Source organism: Sylvia atricapilla, chromosome 8 (assembly GCF_009819655.1).
Source record: "Sylvia atricapilla isolate bSylAtr1 chromosome 8, bSylAtr1.pri, whole genome shotgun sequence".
Taxonomy (NCBI): Eukaryota; Metazoa; Chordata; class Aves; order Passeriformes; family Sylviidae; genus Sylvia; species Sylvia atricapilla.
Genome location: NC_089147.1, coordinates 21,255,075 through 21,278,253, shown reverse-complemented (window position 1 = coordinate 21,278,253; position 23,179 = coordinate 21,255,075). Strand labels below are relative to the sequence as shown.

The following is a 23,179-nucleotide window of genomic DNA, read 5'->3' as shown; positions in this document are numbered from 1 at the left end:
ATGCATGAAATTAGCAACAGTATCAAGCTTTCTAAAATCTAGTGGAACAGGAATGACAAAGAACTGCTTTTGATAACAGTAATGCACAGAGTATTTGATAATTTATTCTTAAAAGGAAGAGATGTCTAATGACAACAGAAGAAGAGGAATACTTTGTACTTTTAGCATGAACTACTTGCCAAACTCAATGCTTACATTGTCTTCATGTAGATAAACTGATTTGTTCAAACAACTAGCCACGTCATGACTATTCAATCAATACAGCAGCTGCAGAACAGCCAGAAGGTCATAAGGCAGCACAGGGGACTTGACAAATTTGTGTGCAGAAGGAAAAAATGAAGATGCATATTCCTGTTCAGACACGTACACATAAGCTCAAACATTTCTACATCCAGAAAACGTCCAAATTCTTTCATAACTGCACCAGGCTGTTAACAGAATCTGCTTGCGGTTTTCACAGGCTTCCCTAACAAAACCAAATACAAAGGGACACAAATCCTTAGTAATTCTCCTCTAAAGTAACACCTCACGATGTTTCTAGTAAGTTGATGCTGCCACTGGTGACAAGCCATTTGCAGTTTTGCAAGCCCATTTTCTGTTCAAACAGTGCAGTTTACACACATACAATGATATTCTACTTCACACAGCAGAGATGCAGTCAGAAGCCCGAACAAGGCAGCACACATTAATGGCCTTGCCTAAAGCCCATTGGTTTGTAGTGGGAATTTGCGCCCCTCAATAAAGACAATGCAAAACCTGCCGCCCAGCAGATGAATGTCAGCACAACACATTGTGGAGCTGGGAATGCCAGTTTGGGTCTCAGGCTTTGTGTGCTGCTCACTGGGTGGCAAAAGCCAGCCACCCTATGCTGCTTTCAAACAAGTGTAGCTTCCTGAACCCAGCCAGCTTAGCCTACCTCATGAGGGATCGATATTTGCTTTCCTTTGTCTGAAAAGAACAAAAGTCTAAAAATGTATCCATGAAAACTCTATGAAGCCACTTTGAGAGAGAAAATGATGACAGCAAAACCAAGAAAAACCCGGGAAAGGAAACATTTGCTGTTGTTGGTGAGGTATGGCTCCTCATTGTATTGCATTGCAGAATTAATTTTTTTTTATGTCATTTTGTATACTAAAATAGTTTTCATGGTAGTGAGTAAAGGTTGAGGTTGACATCATATGGGAGGATAAATATGGTACAACCATCCCTGTTGCATCCATTAGACGTGGTCTTCTGAAGAGACTGGAGAGCCTCAGATCTACTTGTTGAGAACAAGGAATTGTTCTCTACAACCTCCTCAGATTCTTGGTATAACAACAATGCTATTCAGCCCCAAAACTTTCAAGTGATTTTTCACTTCTTTTCTAATCTACAGATGAACTGTTTCCAAGCATATCTAGCATTGCTTTGCATGAACAACTGAACCTCGTTACAAATACAGCCAAGTCATGGAACCTCAACCAGTCTGGTACCTTCCCTAGTGGCCTGTAAGTCCCACAACAGCACTCAGCCGAACACGTTCTTGCCACTGCATTCAAATGAGTGTTGAGGTCTGCCAAATCTAGTCCAACCACCAACTGCTTCATGAGTTCAACCTGTGGCACACAGCACACATCGACTTTATTTGATCATCAGTTAATTATGGCATTTCTCTTACGAAACAGAGCTGGAGCCTATATACACTTTGTCTTGAAATAACTTGCAATAGAATTAGCATATGCAAGTTCTAACAACACTCCTCATGTTTTATCTATCATACCTTACAGAAGTAGTATTTGCAGTTCTGTCAGTAGTTACCAGAGCATGTCACCACTGCCTTTCATTCCACTGTAAACAACCTTTAAATTTCTAACACAATACAGCAATATTCTCAAATTAATTTTTTTTCTCATGTTTCATCTTAAAATGCTGTTTCCTCTAATAAGCTTTATAAACAGAAATATTGCAGCTGCCAGTTTCTTGCCTCATCTTACTTTACGGGCCATGGAGACAACTGTTGCTTTTTAACTACAACCTTATCTTGCTGCATACCATTTATTTGCTTTAAGAGCTCAGTTACATCTCGCCTCTTCTACTATCTGCAACTGAGCTTTGTCAACCATTATTAAACTTGAAAAGTCACTTGGCTGCCGAAGAAGCGAGTACCCTGACTTTGACAAATTTAATAGGATTAGCTCTTTCAATAAGGACATCACTACCAAAAAACACTGTTCTCATCTTAGTACTAAAGTACATCTCTTTTATGCTATATTTGAATGAGTTAGTAGTTATCAGTTATCGCCAAGATAATTTTGGACCTTTCAAGCCTTTTGTCAGTAATTCTCTTCATACACTGAACACTTGGAAGGAAGTCAGCTGTCTTACAATTAAATTCTGTTAATTCATATCTGAATAATCCTGAGGAAAAACCTGAAATTGCACCAAAAAAGCGCTGCTCTACAGCTCTCAGAGTTCTCATTTTGACTGTGCATCCTTCATTGGGAAACCTTACATTTTTCCACTATGACATTTAAAAGTAAATTACTTATGTCTGTACAGGCCATCATTCAGATGGGATTCAGTCAGTGCTATTGTACTGTGATCACAGAAATGAGGAAGTATAGTAAACCGCACAGATTATTTCAATATAAAAATATTTTAAAATATACCACGTGTCTTGAAGAAAACGTAACTGTTAACGTGGATTTTCAGTTTCCTGCCCGACGGGGACTGAGACCGTCCCACGAGCATTAATCGGGGCATTTCGCAGAGGCTGTTTCCAAAGGGGAGGCAGACGGAATGACAACCCCAGCTGTGCTCTAGTCCGGGGGCCATCGCTGCGGGCAGCGTTCCGCTCCACCGCACCCCATCCAGATGCTCGGCAGCTCATTCGCTCCGACCGCGGGGCACGGCACGGCCGCCCCTGGCCCGGCTGCGGGGAGCCCAGCGCAGCGGCGCCGCCGGGCACCCGCCGGGCCCGGGCAGCGGTACCGCGGCAGGGGCCGGTACCGCGGCAGGGGCCGGTACCGCGGCAGGGGCCGGTACCGCGGCAGGGGCCGGTACCGCGGCAGGGGCCGGGACCGCGGCAGGGGCCGGGACCGCGGCAGGGGCCGGGACCGCGGCAGGGGCCGGGACCGCGGCAGGAGCCGGGGCCGCGGGGCGGGACGGCCCCGCCGCCTGCTCCACGTGCGCCCGGTGCCGCCCGCAGCCCCCGCGCAGCCCGGCCGAGCGCAGCCCGGCGCGGCGGGACCCTGCCCGCGGGGTCCGACCGCACCGCGGAGGCGGCACGCGTCTCGCCCTCCGCCGGGGGCAGCACCGGCGACCCTCCGGCTCCCGCAGGAGCTGCTCGCGAAGCGGAGCCCGTCCCAGCGCCCGTTACCTCAGCTGCTTCTGCTCCAGCTTCAGCTTCTTGGCTTGCGGCTCCCCCGCTGCCATCTTCGCGCTGGGCGGCGTGCGGCGCGCTCCGCTCCACTCGGCCCGCCCGCCGGCCCCGGCCCGCCCCGCCGATCGCGCCGGCACCGCCACCGGGGGGCGGGGGCGCCGGGACGAACGCGCGGCCGCGCCGGGCGCCTGACGGGGCGGGGAGCGGATCCCGCGCCGCCCGCCGTCCCTGCCCAGCCGCGCGCTGCCGCGGCGCCGGCCCGGCTGGGTTTAGCGCCCGGGGCCGCTCCCGGCTCTCGCCGGCCGCCGAGGCCGAGCGGCGCTACCGGCCGTGAGGGGCGGCCGTGGCAGCGGGTCCGGCGGGCCCGGGGAGGGAGGGGGCCGCGCTCGGCGCAGGCAGCGCCCCGGCCGCCCGCGCCTCCCCCGGGGGCGGCCCCGCGTCGCCGCCGGGCCTCGCCGCCATCTTGGCCGCTGCCCCGGGAGCGGGACGGGCCGTACGCCGGGCCGGGGGAGGTACGTGGGGCGCGGGGGCCCGGGCCGCGAGGGAGCGGGGCGGCGCTGCCCGAGCTCGGGGGAACGGGATCCCTGCCCGGCGGGAGCCGCCCGTGCCCGGTCCCGGCCGCGCTGGTTGGCCCGAGTGGGGCCGGGGCGACATCCCCGCCAGCGGCGGGAGCGGGAGGCTGCCTCGCAAATCCGAGACTCTTCCTATTACCCGTTTCCGTTTATCGGTGCCCGTTTAAATACAAAACCGTTGCCCTGTGTTAATAAACTCCCCCCGTTCCGTTGTTCTGGGCTCTGGCGGAGGCGCGGAGCCGCCCGGGTTGAGCAGGGCCGGGTCGGAGCGGGCCTGCCCCGCTGCCGGGAGAGGCGCAGGGCTGAGGGGTCGCGCACCGGCAGGTCCCTCACGGTGCCCGCACTGTGCCCGCTCACAGGCACGGCGCAGCACCTGCCGGAGGGGCCGGGGGCACCGCCGGGCGCGGCTCAGCCCGAGGCCGGGCCGGGCGGGGCGGCGGCTCACCTGGGTCCATCTTCAGCAGCACTGCTGCGGCCATGGTTTCTACTCCTGCTGGACTTGCTTCATTAGCAAGGGGCCTTTTGAGTGCGGATCTGCATAACTCGCGCTGGCAATAACCGCGTTATCGTCCCCCAGTATGCGCTGCACATCGCTCCTGCCCTGTTCAGTACCCAGCGGTAACTGAGTGGAGGTTGTCGCTTCTTTTCTTTTGTTTCAGTTCAAATCTGCTTTGAATTAGTAATGCTCTTACCATCTTTTCAGTATGATGAATGGTTCGTACCCATTAAGTGTTAATCAAACTGGAGGAATAGCGTCACCATTCAGTGTAGCTTTTCTATAACCAACCAGGCAAAAAATCATACTTGAATGATGAAAATTTGTGTTCGTAGCAGGCAGACTGCAGTATGGCAGGGGAAAAGGTATTTTGCAAGAAAAGCAAAACCAACTCAATTACTCATGCAAGAGGTAAAATGATGGAAACAATGTTTAACAAAAGAACTGAGTATGCCAACCATGAGAATAATTCTGCCGTGGGAGTTCCCAGCAGGTTTGAATCATACATAGCTTCTCATTTATCTGTTAAAGAAAAAAAGAAGTGGAGATATCTGAATGATATTTCTCTCTAAAAAATGTTTCATGTTTAATATATGCCATGTTGGGTGCTAACTCAAAAGCACAAGCAAACTTGGTTCTTCTTGGGGAAAAAAAGGGGACAAACAGATTTTTTACTGCCTGTGTGCACCTATCTGAAAATTCCTTGCAAATGGCAAATGAAACTTGAAGAATGGTCCATGCTCTCCATGCTCTCTCATATTTGATTTTGCTGGTTTTATTCAGAAATTAAATTTTCTGTTGTGCAAGACAGCTATGCACCAGCTAAGTCCAAGTTATTCTCTCATATAAAGATCTCCTTACACGAGGAATCTTTAATCTAAAAACCTTGTCATGATGATTCAGAGAAGATAAATTGAAGTCCTTGAGGTAGAGAAGTCTGAACAGTAAGACACGAGTCATAGCTGTAGTTCATGGGTGTAATAATGGCAAAAACCCAAATTAAAATTTGTTTAAAATATTAAGTTCCTTTCTCTTATATCCCTTTAATTTCCCCCCAACTTACAGCTTCGCATATAACTTTAAAAAATTCATACAGAGAAGGTAAGTTAAATCTTGTTTATGCTTATTTATCACAATGTATGGAAGGCAGCCTTTTAACAGGAGCTTCTTAGAATAAGAGTATTCATGAGACTCATTCGTACAGGATAAAAGAATGAGAGTGCTGCTTTGCCCTGTCCTCTTGGAGGAGAAGGAAGGTACAAGTAGTTATGTGGCTTCTTTCTGCCCTCTGTGTTTGGGCTGGTTGGGGCAGAGGGCACACACAGAGTGCACACACATTAGGAAGGGCTGTGATGCCCAGCAGAGTGCCGGTGGTGGTTGCTGACTCTGATGGAGTGTTTCAGTAGTGCATGGCTCTCTGCACTGGGCTTGTCCTTTCTGGAACCTTGAGTGCCTCTTCAAAGAGAGTCTCTGAAAGAGAGTAGTATAAAGCTGGTAGCACTATTGCTCCAGCCTGTCAGAGCTACTGGAGGAGTGAACTGGGGGAGCATGGTGCAAAACATCTTCAGAAAGAGCTACCGAGTTGGGGCTTTGATATCCTGTGATTGACTCCTGCGGCCTTGTCCATTCAGAGTTCTTCACTCCGTTTGGCTGGAATATGAGCCCAATTATCAGTACTCTCCTGAAAATACTATGGACAGGAAATATGTGGCATGACACTCATTTGTCTGTGTCCATTTGGTCCTGTCTGTCTGTTCAGTACTGCTTTCAGAGAGTGAATTTCAAGTCGTCCCTTAGTAGTCCTAAAGCTACTGGTTCAAATGTAAGTTGTGTTCGAAATGTTCCATCTCCATGTAAAAATGTAGTTTTAGCAATGAATTTTTAATTGTTTTGGTGTGGGTTTTTTCCCTAAGAAACTCTTGCTTTTCCAGCTTTCACACCAAAGCTTTCTATTCCTGCAGGTCCCAAAGGGAACCGCAGTTATTCAGGATCTAATGTTTGATTATTCAGAATCTAATATTGTTCTGTTGACAAGAGATGGAACTCTCTTGCCAGCAGTTAGAAGATTTATACTGAAACTAAATTGAACAGAGGCGCCATGCAAGTGTATTATTGGAAAGCTCATCAGACAGTAGATGAAATGCTGCACAAATTCTCATGAAGGCTGTAATTGCTACTGGTAAAAGAACAGAGGAAGTTGCAAATTTTGTTATGGATACCAAATACTGATTTAAGACAACTTCAGAGTATTCTCAGAGGACTACTTCCTTTTAGAAACAATTTCAAAATGTTACTAACAAGAGTTTTAAATGAGAGCAAAGATAAATAAATATAGGCTGAACATCTGGGAAGCAAAGCATTCTGTCTTTAATAGGGATGATCTTGCTGATAAAATATGTCTTAGTAGTTGTACAGACACAAGCACTTCATGGTGTGGAGTAAATATGAAGTTTTGCTTCACTAACAGAGGGGGACAACATGCAGTTCTTAAAAACGGTTGCAAAAAATGTTTTTACTTTCATGTCCAGATACCTGAGCTGTAAGCATCTGTCCTGGTTTGGAGTAAATTAGGGAAGAACCTCCAAAAGGAGTCCCCTAAACCAAACCTCCACCACCCCTTCCCAGAACAGCATCTTATATGTAAGAAGATTCATGACACTTGAGCAGCACCATTAAGACACACAAACAATAATAGGAGCGTAAAAAAACCCTGTGAAATTACAGAACATCCATGTTTTAGTAAACCTGGGACTTCCAGATTTATCAGTTTGAATCACAGCTGCTAATGATGTGTCAGGTTGGTCCTGCCAATTATACAATAGATCAGAGCTGCTATGTTGGTTGTCTTGAAATTGTACAGGTGTTTAATGGGACTTCTCTTTATGAGGTTTGCTGGTTTGAAAGCCAATGAATGGGGTTGGGGAGGTCAGGAACACATTTGTGGCACATTTTGAATTTATAGGAAAAGCTAAAGTACTGACTAGCTGATTATTGTGACAAAAATATGAGCTTTACCATAGAAATAGAACTGCCTATTTTAGCTTATTTCTCCAGATTACTTTAAACATTTGATTACTTGCCATTCACTTGTCACTAGAAGTTCATTTCCACAAGTACATAACAGAGATTCAGACAGTCTACCGGCACTAATCCTTCCACCCTTCAGAGCAGCTGTGCCGAGTTCAGGGAGCACTGAAGCTGTGGAATACTTTCCTAGTGATGGTCCTGTTTGGAGCTGTTTTCAATAATTAGTATTAGCTCTAAAGGGCATCGCAGAGGTCAGTGATAAATTCCTCACTACAGTGATTTCAGAGCTTTGAATGTAACTCAGCTCAGTGTTATGGAAAAGCAGCTGTTGACAATATTTCTGCATTAATTACATTTTAGAGTACTTAATTGTAGCTAAGGACAAGCATGTGCAATCAGTCTTTTTTCCCATGCTCCCAGCCTCTCTCTCTTGCCAGTCAGCTCCACTTTTGTCTTGTGAGCCTGCTGTGACTTTAGTCCAGATGTGTCTGTGCCAAGAATTTGAAAATCAGTAACACTGCAAATCCAGATTTAGTCAAAGGTTAGAGACATGGACACAGCTCATTGAAGGCACCTTAGTTAAAATATATTTTTCTTCTGTATGGACTTCAGATTCTGGTAGGATGGAAATGACTGAGAGGAATCCCGTGGAGTTTTGCATGTCAGAGAAAGGATGGGAAGTCTGTGAGAAGAGGCTGTGAAGCTGCAGGGCTGCTTGTTTCTGCAGATCCTGTAAGTTGCCTTGCAGTCAGGCAGTAACATGAAAGGCTGTCAGTCTACTGAAAATGTCTGCTTTGGCCTAGATGCAAATAATGATCCTTGTACACCTTCAGTCTGCTCTTAGGTAGGCCTAAAGCAGAGAGATGGGAAGCATGTCCTTTAGAGTAGTCCTAGAAACATCTTCAGTACCTTACACAGAGTGGTTTATGCTGACATCTCCAAGTGGCATCTGCGTACCTGCTTTGTGGAGAAGACTCCCATGATTCCTGAATTCTGGTGATGTACTTTTGCTACTGTTTCTTGAAACTTAGGAACTTTGTTTCAAGACCTTTACCCTCAAAGTGCTGTAGCTCTCAACACACTTGCTATTGCCCTACAGGTATGAGGAATTTTGAAGTTACTGGCTTGATTTCTTATGTTCACCATTTGTCAATCTTCTTTGATTTTCAAGTCTTACGTTCTGATGAGACGAGAAAGTCAGGTACTGAGAAATTAATTCAGGCATCTCTACATGTCTGAAATGAAATCTGGCACTCAAAAATAATGTAACAGGGAAATCTTCAGTATTTGGAGCAATGTAAGTAATTTTTGTTAAATAATAGTTTATATATGTTATATTGATATTTTTGTAGCATTACCAGTTCTAAGATATTCAACATGAAATCCATCTTTAATCAGCTAGTGCCAAATGCTTGACAGTGTATGGGATAAATCAAATTACTTGGCCTTGTGTATAATAGACTGATGTCCCCACTGCTATAAGAGCGTCTTTATTCTAGTCAACCCTGGGAAGTGTACCAACTGAGCTGCCCCTTGACTGACAGGGCAGGGCTTGTGCCTCTGGGGCTGCCTGCTCTGCACTTAGGCTGCAAGGAGAGAGCTTCAGTTTTCCAGAGCACTTCAAATTAGCAACAAATTAGCATACTGCTAAAACTGGTGAAGGAAGAAAGGAGTATGTGAGAAGATTTGAAGGGAAATCTTACGCTAGCAGTGGAATATGTACCATGGGAAATCTTGTAATCCCTGTCTTCCTACTTAGAAGATGGGGTAGGCAGCCAGGTGGGATTGTACTGCTTAGTTTCCGTAGGTACTGCAGAGCTGTCATCTGCCAAGCGTGGTCCCCTGGATCAGTTTGCTACTCCGGTTCACCACGAGGCCACACAAACACTCCTATGGACACGGCTGGTGCCTAGGCAGCTTGGGGCAGATGAGTGAAGGGCAGTGGCCAAGTGCTACCTCCCCTTCTGGCTGCCCAGACCCTCCCTTGGTTGCATACCGAGTCATGGTCTAATATCCTAAGTGGAACTTAGGGCAAAAGAAGGGGCCCTGCTGTTACGGTCAGTTGGTGCACCAGGAGCTTGCTGTGATTGTGTGATCTGCTGCACAGCTGTGCTTGTTAAAAGTATATTGTGACAGATGCAGCCGTTTCTGGTCTGTAGATGAATGGAATCTGGATGAACTTTAGCAGAAGCACAACTGCTGGGGCTTACAAACACTGTCACATGTCTGATACTCTTTGTCAGAGTATCATTGGAAGCTGCCTGCTGTCCAACACAGCTCCTCCAGAATGGGCTGTGGATCAGCTCCTCTGGAAGTGAAGTCTTACCAGTGCTGCTTATACTGGACTCTCAGATGCAGCTTTGTGTACATTTAATAGGAAATGGGTCTGATATTTGTTAACAGATATGCTGTTGTATTGATTTAAAAATGTACAGAGATCTATTCTAAGCTTTATAGCTGAGCACCTTTGTATGTATGGGCAGCTGTGGTGTTGAACAATACTGACATTCAGTGGTTGATTATACTTGCCACCATTGTGTTACTATCCAGGAGATTTTACAAGGCTTTAATGTTCAGTGCTGGCTAAATTCAGAACATGTTTACTTGAACTGGATTAAAGCAATTGTGTCAAGGCTTCTTTATAAAAATGCTGTGCTCACAGTATTAAGATTGTCTGGAGTTTTTTGGTGGCTTTTTTTAAGAACTAAATTAACTAACTAAACTAGGTTAATTTGGTCCAGGAGAGAAATAGTAGAAGCATGCAATAACACTTTGTAGCTTTATTTCCTTTCCCACTTTTAAGTAAATTTGCAGTCACAGTTTCTTAAAGAACTTCCCTTAACATTCCATATTGGCTTAGATGAATATTTTTGTCCACCTTTTGACTGTTGGTCTTTTTTTGTCGGCTACCAAAGACAGCATGCTCTTGGCAGGAGGTGTCTGAGACCTGGCATGGCCCCAGTGAAGATGAGCACATTGCTGTCATGCATGTGAAGGAGCAGCTGGAGTTTAGAATTTGAAAAGCTGGATCTTGGCTCTCTTCCCACATCTGCTGACTTAGGTGGAGGGAAATAACATGCTGACAGTGTTCTTGAGCTCTCCCTTTTTCAGCGTCTTTGGTGAGCTTTGGAAGACATACTTTTGTTTTGTCAACATCTGGAGGGCCAGACCATTTTTCATTCTTACAAGTGTATTGGTAGATGAGTTAGTACTCTGGGTAGTTTAGGTTGAGACACAGCAACACAAGCTCACTCTGGGTGGAGCTAAGCGCTTATTCCAGTATTTTGGAATGAGATTTAGTCATACAGTATTTGGACTTGTTAAAATCTCTGTGGGACTGGGCCATGTCCATCCAGATGCTTCCATGCTATCTTTACATTAGTGTGCCAGAGTTAGCAGAGAAGGAGCAAATTTTATGTGCGTTTTAGGACAAGATCCTGGCCAAACATGATAAAATGAATGAAAACTATGTTAGGTTTTCGGTAGGTGTGTTTCGCTTCCCTTGGATATGTAGAGTTGATGGTGGTCTTCCTGTTTCAAGGGCTGGACACCCAGTAATTGTCTGGTCTCTTTCCAGTCATGTGTGAATTCTTCCAAAGACTAACTTTCAGTTCTGGACCTCCATTGCTATCATCTGCCCATTTCCACCACATGCCCTGGGCCAGCTCTAGCACTCTCTGGCAGTGGAATAACTTGCATTAGGAAGCTGATCTGACCATCAGCTCCTTTTGCTGAGTTAATTTCTGACTGGATCATTTTCCTAATGTAGATAATTGCAGAGCCACAGACCTACTCAAATCAGTACATGCGAGGCAAAAGGGAGGAACAGCCAGTGCCAGGGGCAGCTTCTTCAACTACAGATGAATTTATGTTTGACATTGAGTACCAGGTTAACTTCACCTTGAGAACCTGCTGTTGGGGTTACAGTTGGGTTTGTTTTCCAAGCCCAAGTTTTATCTGGTACTTATTTTTGTAAGAGGATGATTATGCTACAGGTCAGCCAAAGCATTGTATCTGTCTCATGTAAAGGCTGCAGAGATAAACTGGAGTCTGCTAGCAATTGCCTCCTCTGTAGATGGAGAGATAATAGTCTATTCATTTTATCAACTACTTAGTTCACTTACTATCGCATTGAAAGTTGAGAAATAGACTAGGAATTCTTTTCTTTAATAGGCACATAAGCTTCTTGCCCCATGAATAGAATGAAGGATCAGTGGCTGAGGCATGTTATTTGTAAATGTTTAAAGAGATAAGAAAAAAGTTACATTCCTTACCTGCAGTTTATACTCCCCTTTTACATAAGTGAGTTTTTAAGTGAAAAACATTTTATATAAACATAGTTCATGCATGCCAAGCACATTTGAGGCAATTTTATTCATTAAATCAGATTTTAATGGCGAGTTTTGTGTTCTTTTAATGAATTCCAACCCTTTACCCAAGTGCAGCTTGGCATAGATCATAAGACTAATCTGCCAGCAAGTAAAAAGCACTTTTCTAGTTCGACAGCTGAAAGCTGACAAGCTAAAGAGCTGTATCTTTAAGATAGAGCAATTCTAAGTTATGTGGGCAAATGCCAGGCCAAGTGCCCTGCCATAGGAAACCTTCTGCACGAGTAACTCTTTCATGTCAGCACACGCGTTTGAGCGAGCGCCAGCTCATGGGAGTCACCTTTTCTTTAGGAAATAAATTGCAAATACCAGATAGGAATGAAAGTGGAAAATGAGGGTGCTTTCTTCATGCTCACGTTGTGGTATACATTAGCAACTTAATCCAGTGGCAAGTATATTTTGGTGGAATGTTCTTCTTAATAAAGAAAATGGAATTCAAAGAAAAACAACAAAGTAGATCTTTTTCCTAAATTCACAGTGTGTGTTAATAAAGAATAACCATCGTAAGGAAGGGAATCTGGGATAAGAAATGTCAATCCACACACCATTTTGTTTATTTTAACTTCTTTTAATGTGTTTCCAACAGAAAATGATCCACAGCCTGTTTCTTATAAACTGTTCTGGTGATATATTCCTGGAGAAGCACTGGAAGAGCGTTGTGAGCCAGTCTGTGTGCGATTATTTCTTTGAAGCTCAGGAGAAAGCAATTGATGTTGAGAATGTGCCTCCTGTCATCTCAACTCCACATCACTACCTCATCAGCATCTATCGGGATAAAATCTTCTTTGTGTCTGTCATACAGACAGAAGTGCCACCACTCTTCGTAATAGAATTTCTACACCGAGTAGCAGATACTTTCCAGGTGTGTCACCATTCAATGACTTTAAAAGTCAGTGTCCGAAGGGAGCCTACAGGGAAGCCAAAGAGGGACTCCTCACCAGGAGCTATAGTGATAGGACAAGGAGAAATGAGTACAAACTGAAAGAGGGGAAATTTAAGCTAGATTTTAGGAAAAAATTCTACACTGTAAGGGTGGTAAAATAGTGAATGAAGAGGTTGCCCAGAGAGGTTGTGGATGCCCCAGGTGTGGCAGTGGTCAGGGCCAGGTTGGATGGAGCTTTGAGCAACCTCAGCTAGTGGGAGGTGTCCATGGCCGGGGGGGTTGGAACCACCCCTTAACATTCTGTGATTCTAAAATAACTTCAAGGGACTTTTTTGTATAAACTTTTGTAACATAAATAGTAATACATCACATTACATTATTTCACTGTTCATGTTTGTGTTTATTTTCAGTTAGGTGATAAATACAACACTAACAATATGATGCCATCAGACTATAGAAATAGTCATTTTAGGCACTAAAATGCCTTCATATATTGGAGGGCTTCTGTAAGAAAAAACTAAACAAACTTCCATTTGCAAAGCATTCTAACAGGAATAAAAATCCTCTCTTTTGTAATCTCTGAATTTCTTTAGGATTACTTTGGCGAATGTTCTGAGACGGCAATTAAGGACAATGTAGTAATTGTGTATGAACTTCTAGAAGAAATGCTAGACAATGGCTTTCCACTGGCAACAGAATCCAACATACTGAAGGAGCTGATTAAGCCTCCCACGATTCTGCGCTCTGTTGTCAACTCCATCACAGGTATGAAAACGTGTAGTTTCAGCAATGACGGCTGCTTAAAAAAACGCCCCATCATTCCTTGTAGCTAAAAAATAATACATTAGTGTGAATCTGTAAGGTGAGGGCACTATCCTGCCACTTCTCATCAATAGGAGTTGAATAAAAACAACTCCCTCCTTATATGCAGTTTATGCCTGGCCCCTTTGCTGTCCTCAGAGGCACTGCCTGGTTCGACCACAGCTGCTGAAGTCCCTCAGGAATAGCAGCTCCAAACACAGTCAGGACATACTGGAGACAGGTGCTCTGGGATCGGTACAGAGCTCACCCCAGGCCTTGAATAACTGGAGAAGGTTAAGCATTTTATAAGAAATCCTTACAGGAAGATATATAGTAGATACCTAATAAATCTTTGATGGGTGGGAACAGATAGCATGAAGGGAAGCAAACAGCCTGTCCTCATCCTCCACCCTGCCCCCCACCACCAAGCAGCACATGGATTCATATGGATTTGATTTCGCAACTGATTTCAGGCTGTTGTAAATGGGTCTGTCTTGCAGTGATGAAGCCAAATGTCTGTCAGCTGAGCTGGTGGAATCTGTTTGTCTGGCAAGCGGGTGCAAGGGAGGTGAGCCATGAGATGTCACATGGGGGCAGAGAGATGCGAGACGGTCGCCTGTACATTGTGTTAGAGAAGGGGAGTAGTTGGGCTGCAGGGCCACACACGTAATACTCAGAGGAGCTGATCTTTAAGGTAGTAGATATGCTTCAGTCTTAGAGTATAAATCTCATCAGTTTTAATTTCTGTTATTTGGAGTTTAGTTAGGTTTTTTAAATGTGGTTTGGGATGCTAGTATTTACTCTGATGAAAAAAATTACATTAATGGACTAGATGGACCTCTGTAAAGAGAATTAAGACTCCTGAAACCAAGGGTTGCAGCATCAAATCCTCTTGTTTTATGTAAAGCCTTATTAAAATTATCTAAGAGCCTAAAGCACCTGCCCAGTGCAGCCTGCATCTTGTCACTGTCAACAGCTCAGCGCTGAGCAGGTGGGAAGAGCAGCCTGAGATGTCTCCTATCTACCTGGCCTGGCAGCACTGCTGCACCCTGCAAGGCTGCTGAGGGACAGACACAGCAACTGCTCCTCTTCAGAGATGCAGTGGGAGTGAAGAAATGGTTGCAATTCCTCCCCCTGAGTTATAGCACATACTGGGGGGAGGACTTTAGGACAGGGTTTGAGTAACTACTACTAGCTCAAAAGAATGAAAACTTGTGTTCCCTGCCTGCCAGGCTAGGGCCTGCCCAAGCAGATTTTGTAGAAATGATACCTGGTGGCCACCAGCATCTCAGTGAAGCTGTTTCACGTGGCAGGACACACTACCATGTTCATTGTGCAGAAGGGCACAAGTCAGCATGAGCTGTAGTCCTATCCCAAGACCTGCCTCTAGCAGTGGGAGTTGTTTCCACTGTGCTGGGATTCTAGCATCAGTCACCTAAGCCTCAGAAGAATAAGACTATTTTTTTTTCCTTTTAAAGTATCATCAGTTTACTTTATGACTAGGTAGCTCAGGAAGCCTTCTTCTCATGATGAATAGTATTGAGTATGAGGAGCCAAGGGTGAGAGCAAGGCAGGCAGGGACAGTGGCATCATTGGTTGGGAGCCCAGAAGTTGAGGCAACAGGTCAGGGACAGGATCAGATGATAACAGGTCATCTACAGCTCAGCGATTGCCAGTAACATCCACCAGAATTGGACAGGCCGAGCCAGAAAGTGCAGTCTGGGCCAGGGTCTGGATGGATTTGACACATGGTCGGGTACAGACATGGCTGTCACATTGATGCAGGGTAGCTCAAATGGGTACCAAGGGTGAGACCCTCAGCCTAACACCAGCTCCAAGCAAAAATTGCAGGAACCCTCCCTAAGGCTTCTTACACGTCTTTCTTGCTAATGCCTCTTACCTGTTAATCAGCCCTGAAGTCATCCAGCTAAAGCTTTTAGGAGAAGGGGGAAGCAGGCTTAAGGCCCTCACAGGGAGCTGTCATGTCTTGAATTAGTGATGAAATCCTCCACAAAATCTAGCCCCACATCTACTCCCATTCAAACCTCCTGCTGACTTGAGCATTGGATTTTGCTGTGCAAGATGTAGTCTGCAAGCTGTGAAGTCTGGGCACATGGCTCCAGTGCCTTCATGTCACCTCACAGATAACATTGTAGGGGTCCAGGCTCTAGTGGCAGTTCTTGGGGGCAAGCCTTACCTTGATTTTTAATTTTGGCAGTTGAAACATTCCTTTTGTCATTGATTACTGATTTTGAGTTCCTTTTCATTTTTAAGGCAGTAGTAATGTGGGAGATACACTTCCCACTGGACAGTTATCCAACATTCCTTGGCGCAGAGCAGGAGTAAAATACACGAACAACGAAGCGTACTTTGATGTCATTGAAGAAATTGATGCAATTATAGACAAATCAGGTAAGATGCCTTGCAAACTACTGTTTGTTTCTCAAGTGTGTTTGCATGTAGCTAATGATGTTTTAGAGAGAATGCAGTCCAACCTTCTTATTTTTTTGCATATGTTTTATATACATGCATTTATATATTAGGTAGAAATATTCCATTTAAAATGATGAGCTTAAATGTATTTCTTCAGTTCATCTTAGAACAGCAACATGCTCTCGGCTGTTTCAAGAACATCCACAAGAAGTATGTTTTCTGTTTGTATATTGATTATCTCATAACAGGTGTAATTGGAAAAAAAAAGTAGTTGAAATGTGATGAGAAAATTATCTCCCATTGTTCTTGCCAACAAAGTACTGTAGTCCGTGAAGGCCCTCAAGTGAGCAAGACAAAAGCCTTCATTAGCTTTCTTGTGATAGCAAGATAAACTTGGTGCAAAATAGTTGGACAGTATTGTTTTCCTTATATTCAAACTGGAACCAGATATTATGAAGCATAATAATGCTCCCATCTTTTCTGTGAATGAAACGTATCATTTTCAAAAAGTGTTCTAGGATTTAACTTTGAGGAGGAACCTGATAACTTACATGCCAAGAAAAAGGAAAAAATTATGCAAAAAGAAAACTACAAAGCTGAGGGCTGGAACCTGCTGTTTTGTTCAGTACTGGGGCTAGCAGTTAGCAAGGGTGAAGACAGCAGGACACCCTTTTATGGTGGTGTGGGGCAGGGAGCTAAGCTGATGGTTCATTCAGTGCTGCTGTTGCAGCAGTGTCAGTGTTGGTTTGGTTCTGTACGCCACCTCAGCAAATGCTTTGGCCACCGTTGAAGTGGATAGTCATAAATAGCTGTTGTGCAGCTCTCCCAGTCTTGAATCTAAAAGAGGGTGGCCCTTACAGGACCCTTACAGAACATGCTGGTGACTGTGCTACTGTCCTAGCTCCTTAGGATTCCCAGGAGCAGCATGAGTGCTTAGTCTGAGAAGGTCCAATCAGGACCGTGGTGAATTTCTGTGTGTATTTCGGGTGAAGTCAGTAGGCAGCAAGTGTTTGATTTCCTACTGAGGATCTGCTGCAGTAGGCATAGCTGCCCTTTTCTGCTCTGATCCCGTGGGGACTAGCAATGCCAGAACCCTTCTTTATAACCTTCACTAGGACTAGGGTAGATAAGGTTGCTCCCCTTGAATAGGGAAGTTATCTTGTTTCACAGGGGTATGGTCGACTGCTTTAACCTGAAACAAGATCCCTTCTTTTCAAACAAAGTATAAAACCACAATTTCTCCTTCCCCTTGATGAGACAGTGTCTGCCTATCTTCTAGAATTACCTTTGCATGTGAAGCTAATTAATTAGTCCAGAGTCCTGCTGATGCCTTTCTGTTCTTACAGGGTATTTCAGGAAATTAACATTTCCTGGGTGAAATGCTTGGTACTCTTGCTTTGGGCTTTGGGGGTTTTGTTATAGATGTATTTCAAATCAAGATGAATATTTAATTTCATTGTTAAACAACCTTTACTTGTGAAAGCCAAAGTTAGCTGGAGCTTTACAGCATCAACTTACTGCATTTTGACATCGACTGTTTTGATGTGCTTCAGCTTCCCTGCACCACTACACAACTTGCTAGTTTTCTGGAGACTGGAGACAGGGATGAAAGAAAAGATTCAGGGCTGGTGTGTTATGAAATTCTTATTTGCTTATTGCTGGCAACCAGTTCAAGCACATCCAGTACAAGTCCTGTGTAACAGCTGGCACAAATATAATTAACCAATTTGGGACAGGCTGTTTGCTCTGGCTCATGTATTTTAGCAAGGTGCCCAGGACACAGGTAACTGGAGTGACCTTTCCTAGCTGGGCTTGGCATGTTGTTGAGTGTTGTGCAAATGTCCTCTGTGCCCTCTAGCTGCACTTCACCACATCTGTTAGGCCTTTCATAATAATGTTAAGTCAAGTGTCTTGTTTTTGCCTGCAGGTTCCACAGTCTTTGCAGAAATCCAAGGGGTTATTGATTCGTGTATTAAGCTCTCAGGAATGCCAGATCTTTCTCTGTCTTTCATGGTAAATTCAGCCTATATTTGGGAATCTTAATTGCTCAGGATTTATTTTTCTCAGTGATCAGAGTTAAACAACTTTAAGATCACTATCACTATTTCATGTGTAACACATACGAAAAGTAAAAAGTTTTGCATTATGTTGTAGAAACTGCATTGTTCAGTAGTTGGAACGGCTTTTGTCTGTACATAGAAGTACCCTCACAGGAGCTGTGGTACCGGGTCAGATCAGAAATCCATCTAGCTCAGTAATGTCTCTGATAATGGCTACTCAGAGTCTAAGGAACAGGAATTTGGTCAAGTTCAGTAGCTAGCTCAAACTGCTGTACGTGATGACATTTCACTTAGCCTTTTGCCACTCCTTGCAGAACCCACGGCTGCTGGATGATGTCAGCTTCCATCCGTGCATTCGCTTCAAACGCTGGGAGTCTGAGCGGGTCCTGTCGTTCATTCCCCCGGACGGCAATTTCCGACTCATCTCCTACCGCGTCAGCTCCCAGAAGTACGTCTGTCTCCACTCACACGCTGCTCCTCAGCCACGCCGCCCCAGTGACGGCACGTTCCTCCTTGTTAAGGGGGAGTGGGCCTTGCTCTGAAATGGCTGTGCTCAGGTTCTGTCTCATCTCTTGCTCCATCCCCACTAAAAGAAGAAAACCATTTTTCAGTGACCTGCAGATAGTCAGCAATAATGTTTCAGTGGAGTAAATCACACATGACAGCAATATAGGGCTGTTCAGTCCTAGTAACTGTTGTTGGTGCTAGATGCTTTATGGGTAAGTCTTTGTGCACATGGAGGACTCTGAGCTTCATGAAGAGAGTAAAGCAAAAAAAGTCCAAACTGCAGATATTTGCAAACTAAAGCCTGATCTGACTGGTGGCTCTTCTGAGATTTGGATCAGTGAGATTACTTAAAGAAAAAAAACCAAAAAAGCAACAGCTGAAGAGAGAATAGGGCAAGGTATTTGAAAGAAAATAAAGAAAAATCTTTTTCCTGTGATTCTCTGCTGATAAAATCATTTCAGCAATGATGCTGAAGAGCAGAGTATCACTTCACTTACCACTTCTGAAACAAACCAGTTCTAACTTGAACGCCTACCAGAAATACAAGAACCATTTATGAGAAAGTACTTTAATTTCTCAAGCAGAGAAGTAGCCAGGATGCATTCAGCTACTGTCTTCTCTTTTCAGCTTGGTGGCAATTCCTGTATATGTGAAGCACATGATCAGTTTTAAGGAAAATACTTCTTCAGGAAGATTTGACGTTACCATTGGACCAAAACAGAATATGGGGAAAACAGTAGAAGGAGTTGTCATGACAGTTCACATGCCAAAGGCTGTACTTAACATGAACCTCACTGCTACACAAGGCAGCTATACATTTGACCCAGTTACTAAAGTAAGTCTTAAATTTTTATTTATTTAACTATTGAAGATGGCATTACTACAAGTTACCCATATTGCAGAATGCTGGAACAGAAAACTCTGTTCAGCATACATTTATGAATTAAAAATTTACCTTTCAAATTTGCTTTTTCAAACTTAGATACGCAGCAGCTCTGATTTCTGACTTTGTCAGTATGCTTTTCCTTCCCTTCCTCTCTTTTCACCCTGCTTTTTCACCCACTATCATCTTTCCTTAGTGGAAGCAGCAGTATTTCACTGATGGTATATTTTGCAAAACGTGTTATGAAAACATTTTTCTGAAAAAAATGCACTAGCCTTGAAAATGGGTAGACAGAAAAACTAGGAGCGGGAGATGAGAAAAAATTTCTTCCAAAAGATCTGCCTAAAGACACACAGGTAAAATAAGTGTCTGAAAAAATATGTTTTGGGTGCCTGATTCCTTGCCTCTGAGTTGGGGTTTGAGACCTAAATTTCATAAAGCTCCTGAGGCTTTTTAGTACCCAGGAGCCATTTTGCTGAAAAGCAGTTTGAGCCAAACCATTCTGCTGGCTCTAATACCCTGCTCTGAGCTTTCTGCTGCCCTTGGAATATCTAAGTCAGCAATTCCTTAAAGTTGTTAGGGAAAGCTCTCCAAGTAGCATTTTGTTCCAAAAACAATAGACCTTGATCTTTTTAAAAGAAAAGCACCAACAAAAAAACTAAAGGTGTGCTTTCCTCTCTGCAGAAATAAATTTTACTGTGTTTTTATCAAGAGTTGGAATAACTAGGTGAACTGAAACTGGAAAAAAATTTAAAAGCATAGAGAATTGATTTTTTTTTTCTGCATTTATGAATTTGTGATAAGAACAACAAACCACCTCTTGTGGGTGAGTATGGGGTCTGCTTGGTTCCACATTTCTCCAATGAGCGTAAGAATGAATGGCAAACAAGCGAGCCTTGAGAAAGTTAGTCTGGCTTAGACATCTCCTTTGGTCCAGTGCCTTGCTCCTACCCTCCTCATTCTTGTGTTTAAGTGTCTATGGGCTTTGTGCTGCTTACTGTCTTGGCTTCATGGATCCAGCTGACCCAAAGAGACATCAGGGTCAATTGTCCTTAGCAACAGGAACAAGATGTTCTCAGTGCACAGACCCTCACTGACAGGGTGAAAAAGAGACCCCATAGCTGCAGGAGCCCTCTCCCAGCCACTGAGGTAATTCTCAGGGCTCCCAGGCTACTGTCTGTACCCAGCCTGCAAGCTAAAAGCTGGACATGAATTTGACCTCACAGGTTGTTTCCTGAAATGCCACTACTACTGTTCTCTCCTTCCTGACAAGGTACTAACATGGGATGTGGGCAAAATTACCCCTCAAAAGCTACCAAACCTGAAGGGCATAGTGAACCTGCAGTCTGGAGCCCCCAAGCCAGAGGAGAACCCAAGTTTAAACATCCAGTTTAAGATACAACAGCTCGCAATTTCAGGTGAGTGGGGGGTATTACATGAAATTGCTGCTGGCAGAACTAGTTGGTGTAGGAAATGAAGTGGGAAACTGTTAATCATTTAATTGGAGATGCAGATCTGAAGTCAGCTTGGTCCAAAATGATAAAGTCTGATTTACCCAAACCTTACAGTTACCCTTGCTGGAAGATTTCTTTGCTAGGAATTGGGAATTCCCAATTGTTTTGCTCAAGAAAAGCTTTGAGAAGTATACAGAAGAATGGATTTTTCTTTGTTGACTGGTGCATTAAACATGCAAACGTATCTTTTTAGTGAAGATTGATGGATGATGATTTAGTGTGCTGCTCCTGACTTGCTTTAGCTTTGTACCACTAAAGCTCTTTCTAGTGGTCATAAAGATGCATTAATTTTGAAGAATGCCCTTCTTATTCTTTCCTTCTGGAGCTGGTTAGTTTCCCATCTTTGAAACAATCAGCAAGCAAAAGCAGAATGAAGTCTATAGGGTAAGTGCAAAAGTTAATTTAAAGCAGACAAGGCCTCAGTCTGCAAACACTTAAATCATGTGAGTTGTCTCTGTGTAAAATGCTTCTCCAAGCAAGGCTTGCAGGCTCTAACAGTGCAAGAACTCCCATTCAGAGAGGAGGAGGAGGAGAACTGAAGGCAGTTGATGAGACTTGGTGGTAATTTATGTGGTACCTTTCTGGATAGGTACCTGGCTATGGTCTTTTTGGCCCCTAGACTGGGTAAATAACAGTTCCTGTGTAAGAGCAGAATCCTGCAGTTTCTCTTAAACTAGTTTAAGTCTAGCAAGATAGAGCTGGTCCAGTGGCTGGACACCAAAGATAACAGACCTGTGAGAAAGCATGGAACAACCCGAAGCTGTAGGTAATTAATAGCTACTGGCCTTCCTCAGGGAATAGCAGAGGGATCTCTGGTTCTTGCAATTATGACTTGGAGTGAAAAGAATTCTGAAACTTGTCCTTTGCTTCATCTCCATGATTGGAAAGGAGTGCAGTGTACAGGAGCTGTGGAAGAGATAGACTTGGTTGTTCCATAGTTCACCTCTTGGAAGGAGGATGTTGGCTTAGGGAGTAAAGAGAAACAAGGTGTTGCCCTGCCAAGACAGCTACAATTAGGTGACAAGAATGTTCTCATCTGCTGCTTCAAACCAGATGAACTTGTGAAAGAAAGGAAGATGAGCTTCCTAACCAATCCTAATGTGCTTCAAGACAGCCGGATTTCTAATCAGACTGCTGTGATTTCTAGCATTCTGCTTTTAACTTTGTGCTTGTCTGTGTCTTTTTTCAGGACTGAAAGTGAATCGCCTAGACATGTATGGAGAAAAATACAAGCCTTTTAAAGGTGTCAAATACATTACAAAAGCAGGAAAATTCCAAGTCAGGACATGAGAAGCTGCTAAAAGGAAATTCCCTTAAAAAACTTGACTGCTTAGTGACTTATGTTGATTAGGTGCCAATTAATTAATAGACACTGATTAGTTTGGGATCAAAGCATTTGTGCACAGCAGCTCTTAAAATGAAAGCATAGCTTAGTTTTTCTTAATCCAGCTTTAAAATAAGGTACTTCTTTTCTATTACACTTTCACTCTTTTTTTACTGAATTGTTGTGCTGGTGAATAGTTTGATATGGGCAACCCACAAAACGTTGCAAACACTACACTGCCAGTCAGATACCAAAGCCCTGAGGTCAAGCACATTCTGAAGGCCAGACAGGCCACTGGAAAAGTCTTCTGGTGGCATGTTTTGCTGCTGCAGCTGCCTGCAAAGAAAGCTCATTTCCACCCACAGCCAGCTGCAAGCTGGCATTCCACAAAGCAGGACGTAATCCCTTCAGAAACAGAGAGCAGCAGTGAGAGGGGCAGGGGTCTCCCCAGGGCCTGGGACATTGCAAGTGACACTCCTGAAAAAGCTTCTGATGAAGTAAAAAATAATTTCTGCGTTGTTTACAAGAAATCGCCTTTCTTAAGAAGCATTTGCCTTAATCAGCTTTCATTTCTGCCATCTGCAGATGAGCTGATAAAAATAACATCCTGCATTAAATCTGGGAGGTGATTGTTGCTTCAGTAATCCACTTTCTTTCCATTCAATCTCATGATCCCCATAATTTTTTTTAAGAATACAGTTGCAGAGAGTAAGATCTATTTTTTATGTGAAGCCTTTGCTTTGATTTAGATGTTCCACTTGTTTGAAGTGGATGCCACCAGATCTGTGCAGTGTGTACCTTCGAGCGTAGCTTTTTTAGATATCACAATAGAAGTGTTAAGTGTATTTAATGGTTGTGTGCTTTAATGTTCTGAAATAAAGGGAACTCTACTGCAAATATGTCTCAGCTTATGAAATGTTCATGCTCTTT

The 23,179-nt window shown here is 44.1% G+C and overlaps 2 protein-coding genes across 3 annotated transcripts in view; one reads left to right on the top strand and one right to left on the bottom strand.

Annotated features, from left to right (window-relative positions):
* The window catches only part of ADK (adenosine kinase), a 273,346-nt gene extending 269,737 nt beyond the window's left edge, over positions 1-3,609 (bottom strand). Inside the window, exon 1 of the mRNA XM_066324073.1 lies at positions 3,359-3,609. Within this exon, the coding sequence (XP_066180170.1) occupies positions 3,359-3,414 (56 nt within the window). The 5' untranslated portion in view covers positions 3,415-3,609. The remainder of the gene's footprint in view (positions 1-3,358) is intronic.
* Positions 3,610-3,725: 116 nt separating this feature from the next.
* AP3M1 (adaptor related protein complex 3 subunit mu 1) lies at positions 3,726-23,146 on the top strand. Of its 2 annotated transcripts, XM_066324069.1 has the most exons (9): positions 3,727-3,873; positions 12,431-12,706; positions 13,321-13,492; positions 15,803-15,940; positions 17,889-17,974; positions 18,336-18,469; positions 19,156-19,363; positions 20,685-20,829; positions 22,115-23,146. In XM_066324069.1, the coding sequence occupies exons 2-9, from the start codon at positions 12,434-12,436 to the stop codon at positions 22,213-22,215; spliced, it is 1,257 nt and encodes a 418-aa protein (XP_066180166.1). In that variant the 5' UTR covers positions 3,727-3,873; positions 12,431-12,433; the 3' UTR covers positions 22,216-23,146. The 2 variants fall into 2 exon arrangements, with proteins under 2 accessions (XP_066180168.1, XP_066180166.1); XM_066324071.1 differs by lacking the exon at positions 20,685-20,829 and having other exon boundaries at positions 3,726-3,873.
* The last annotated feature ends 33 nt before the right edge of the window (positions 23,147-23,179 follow it).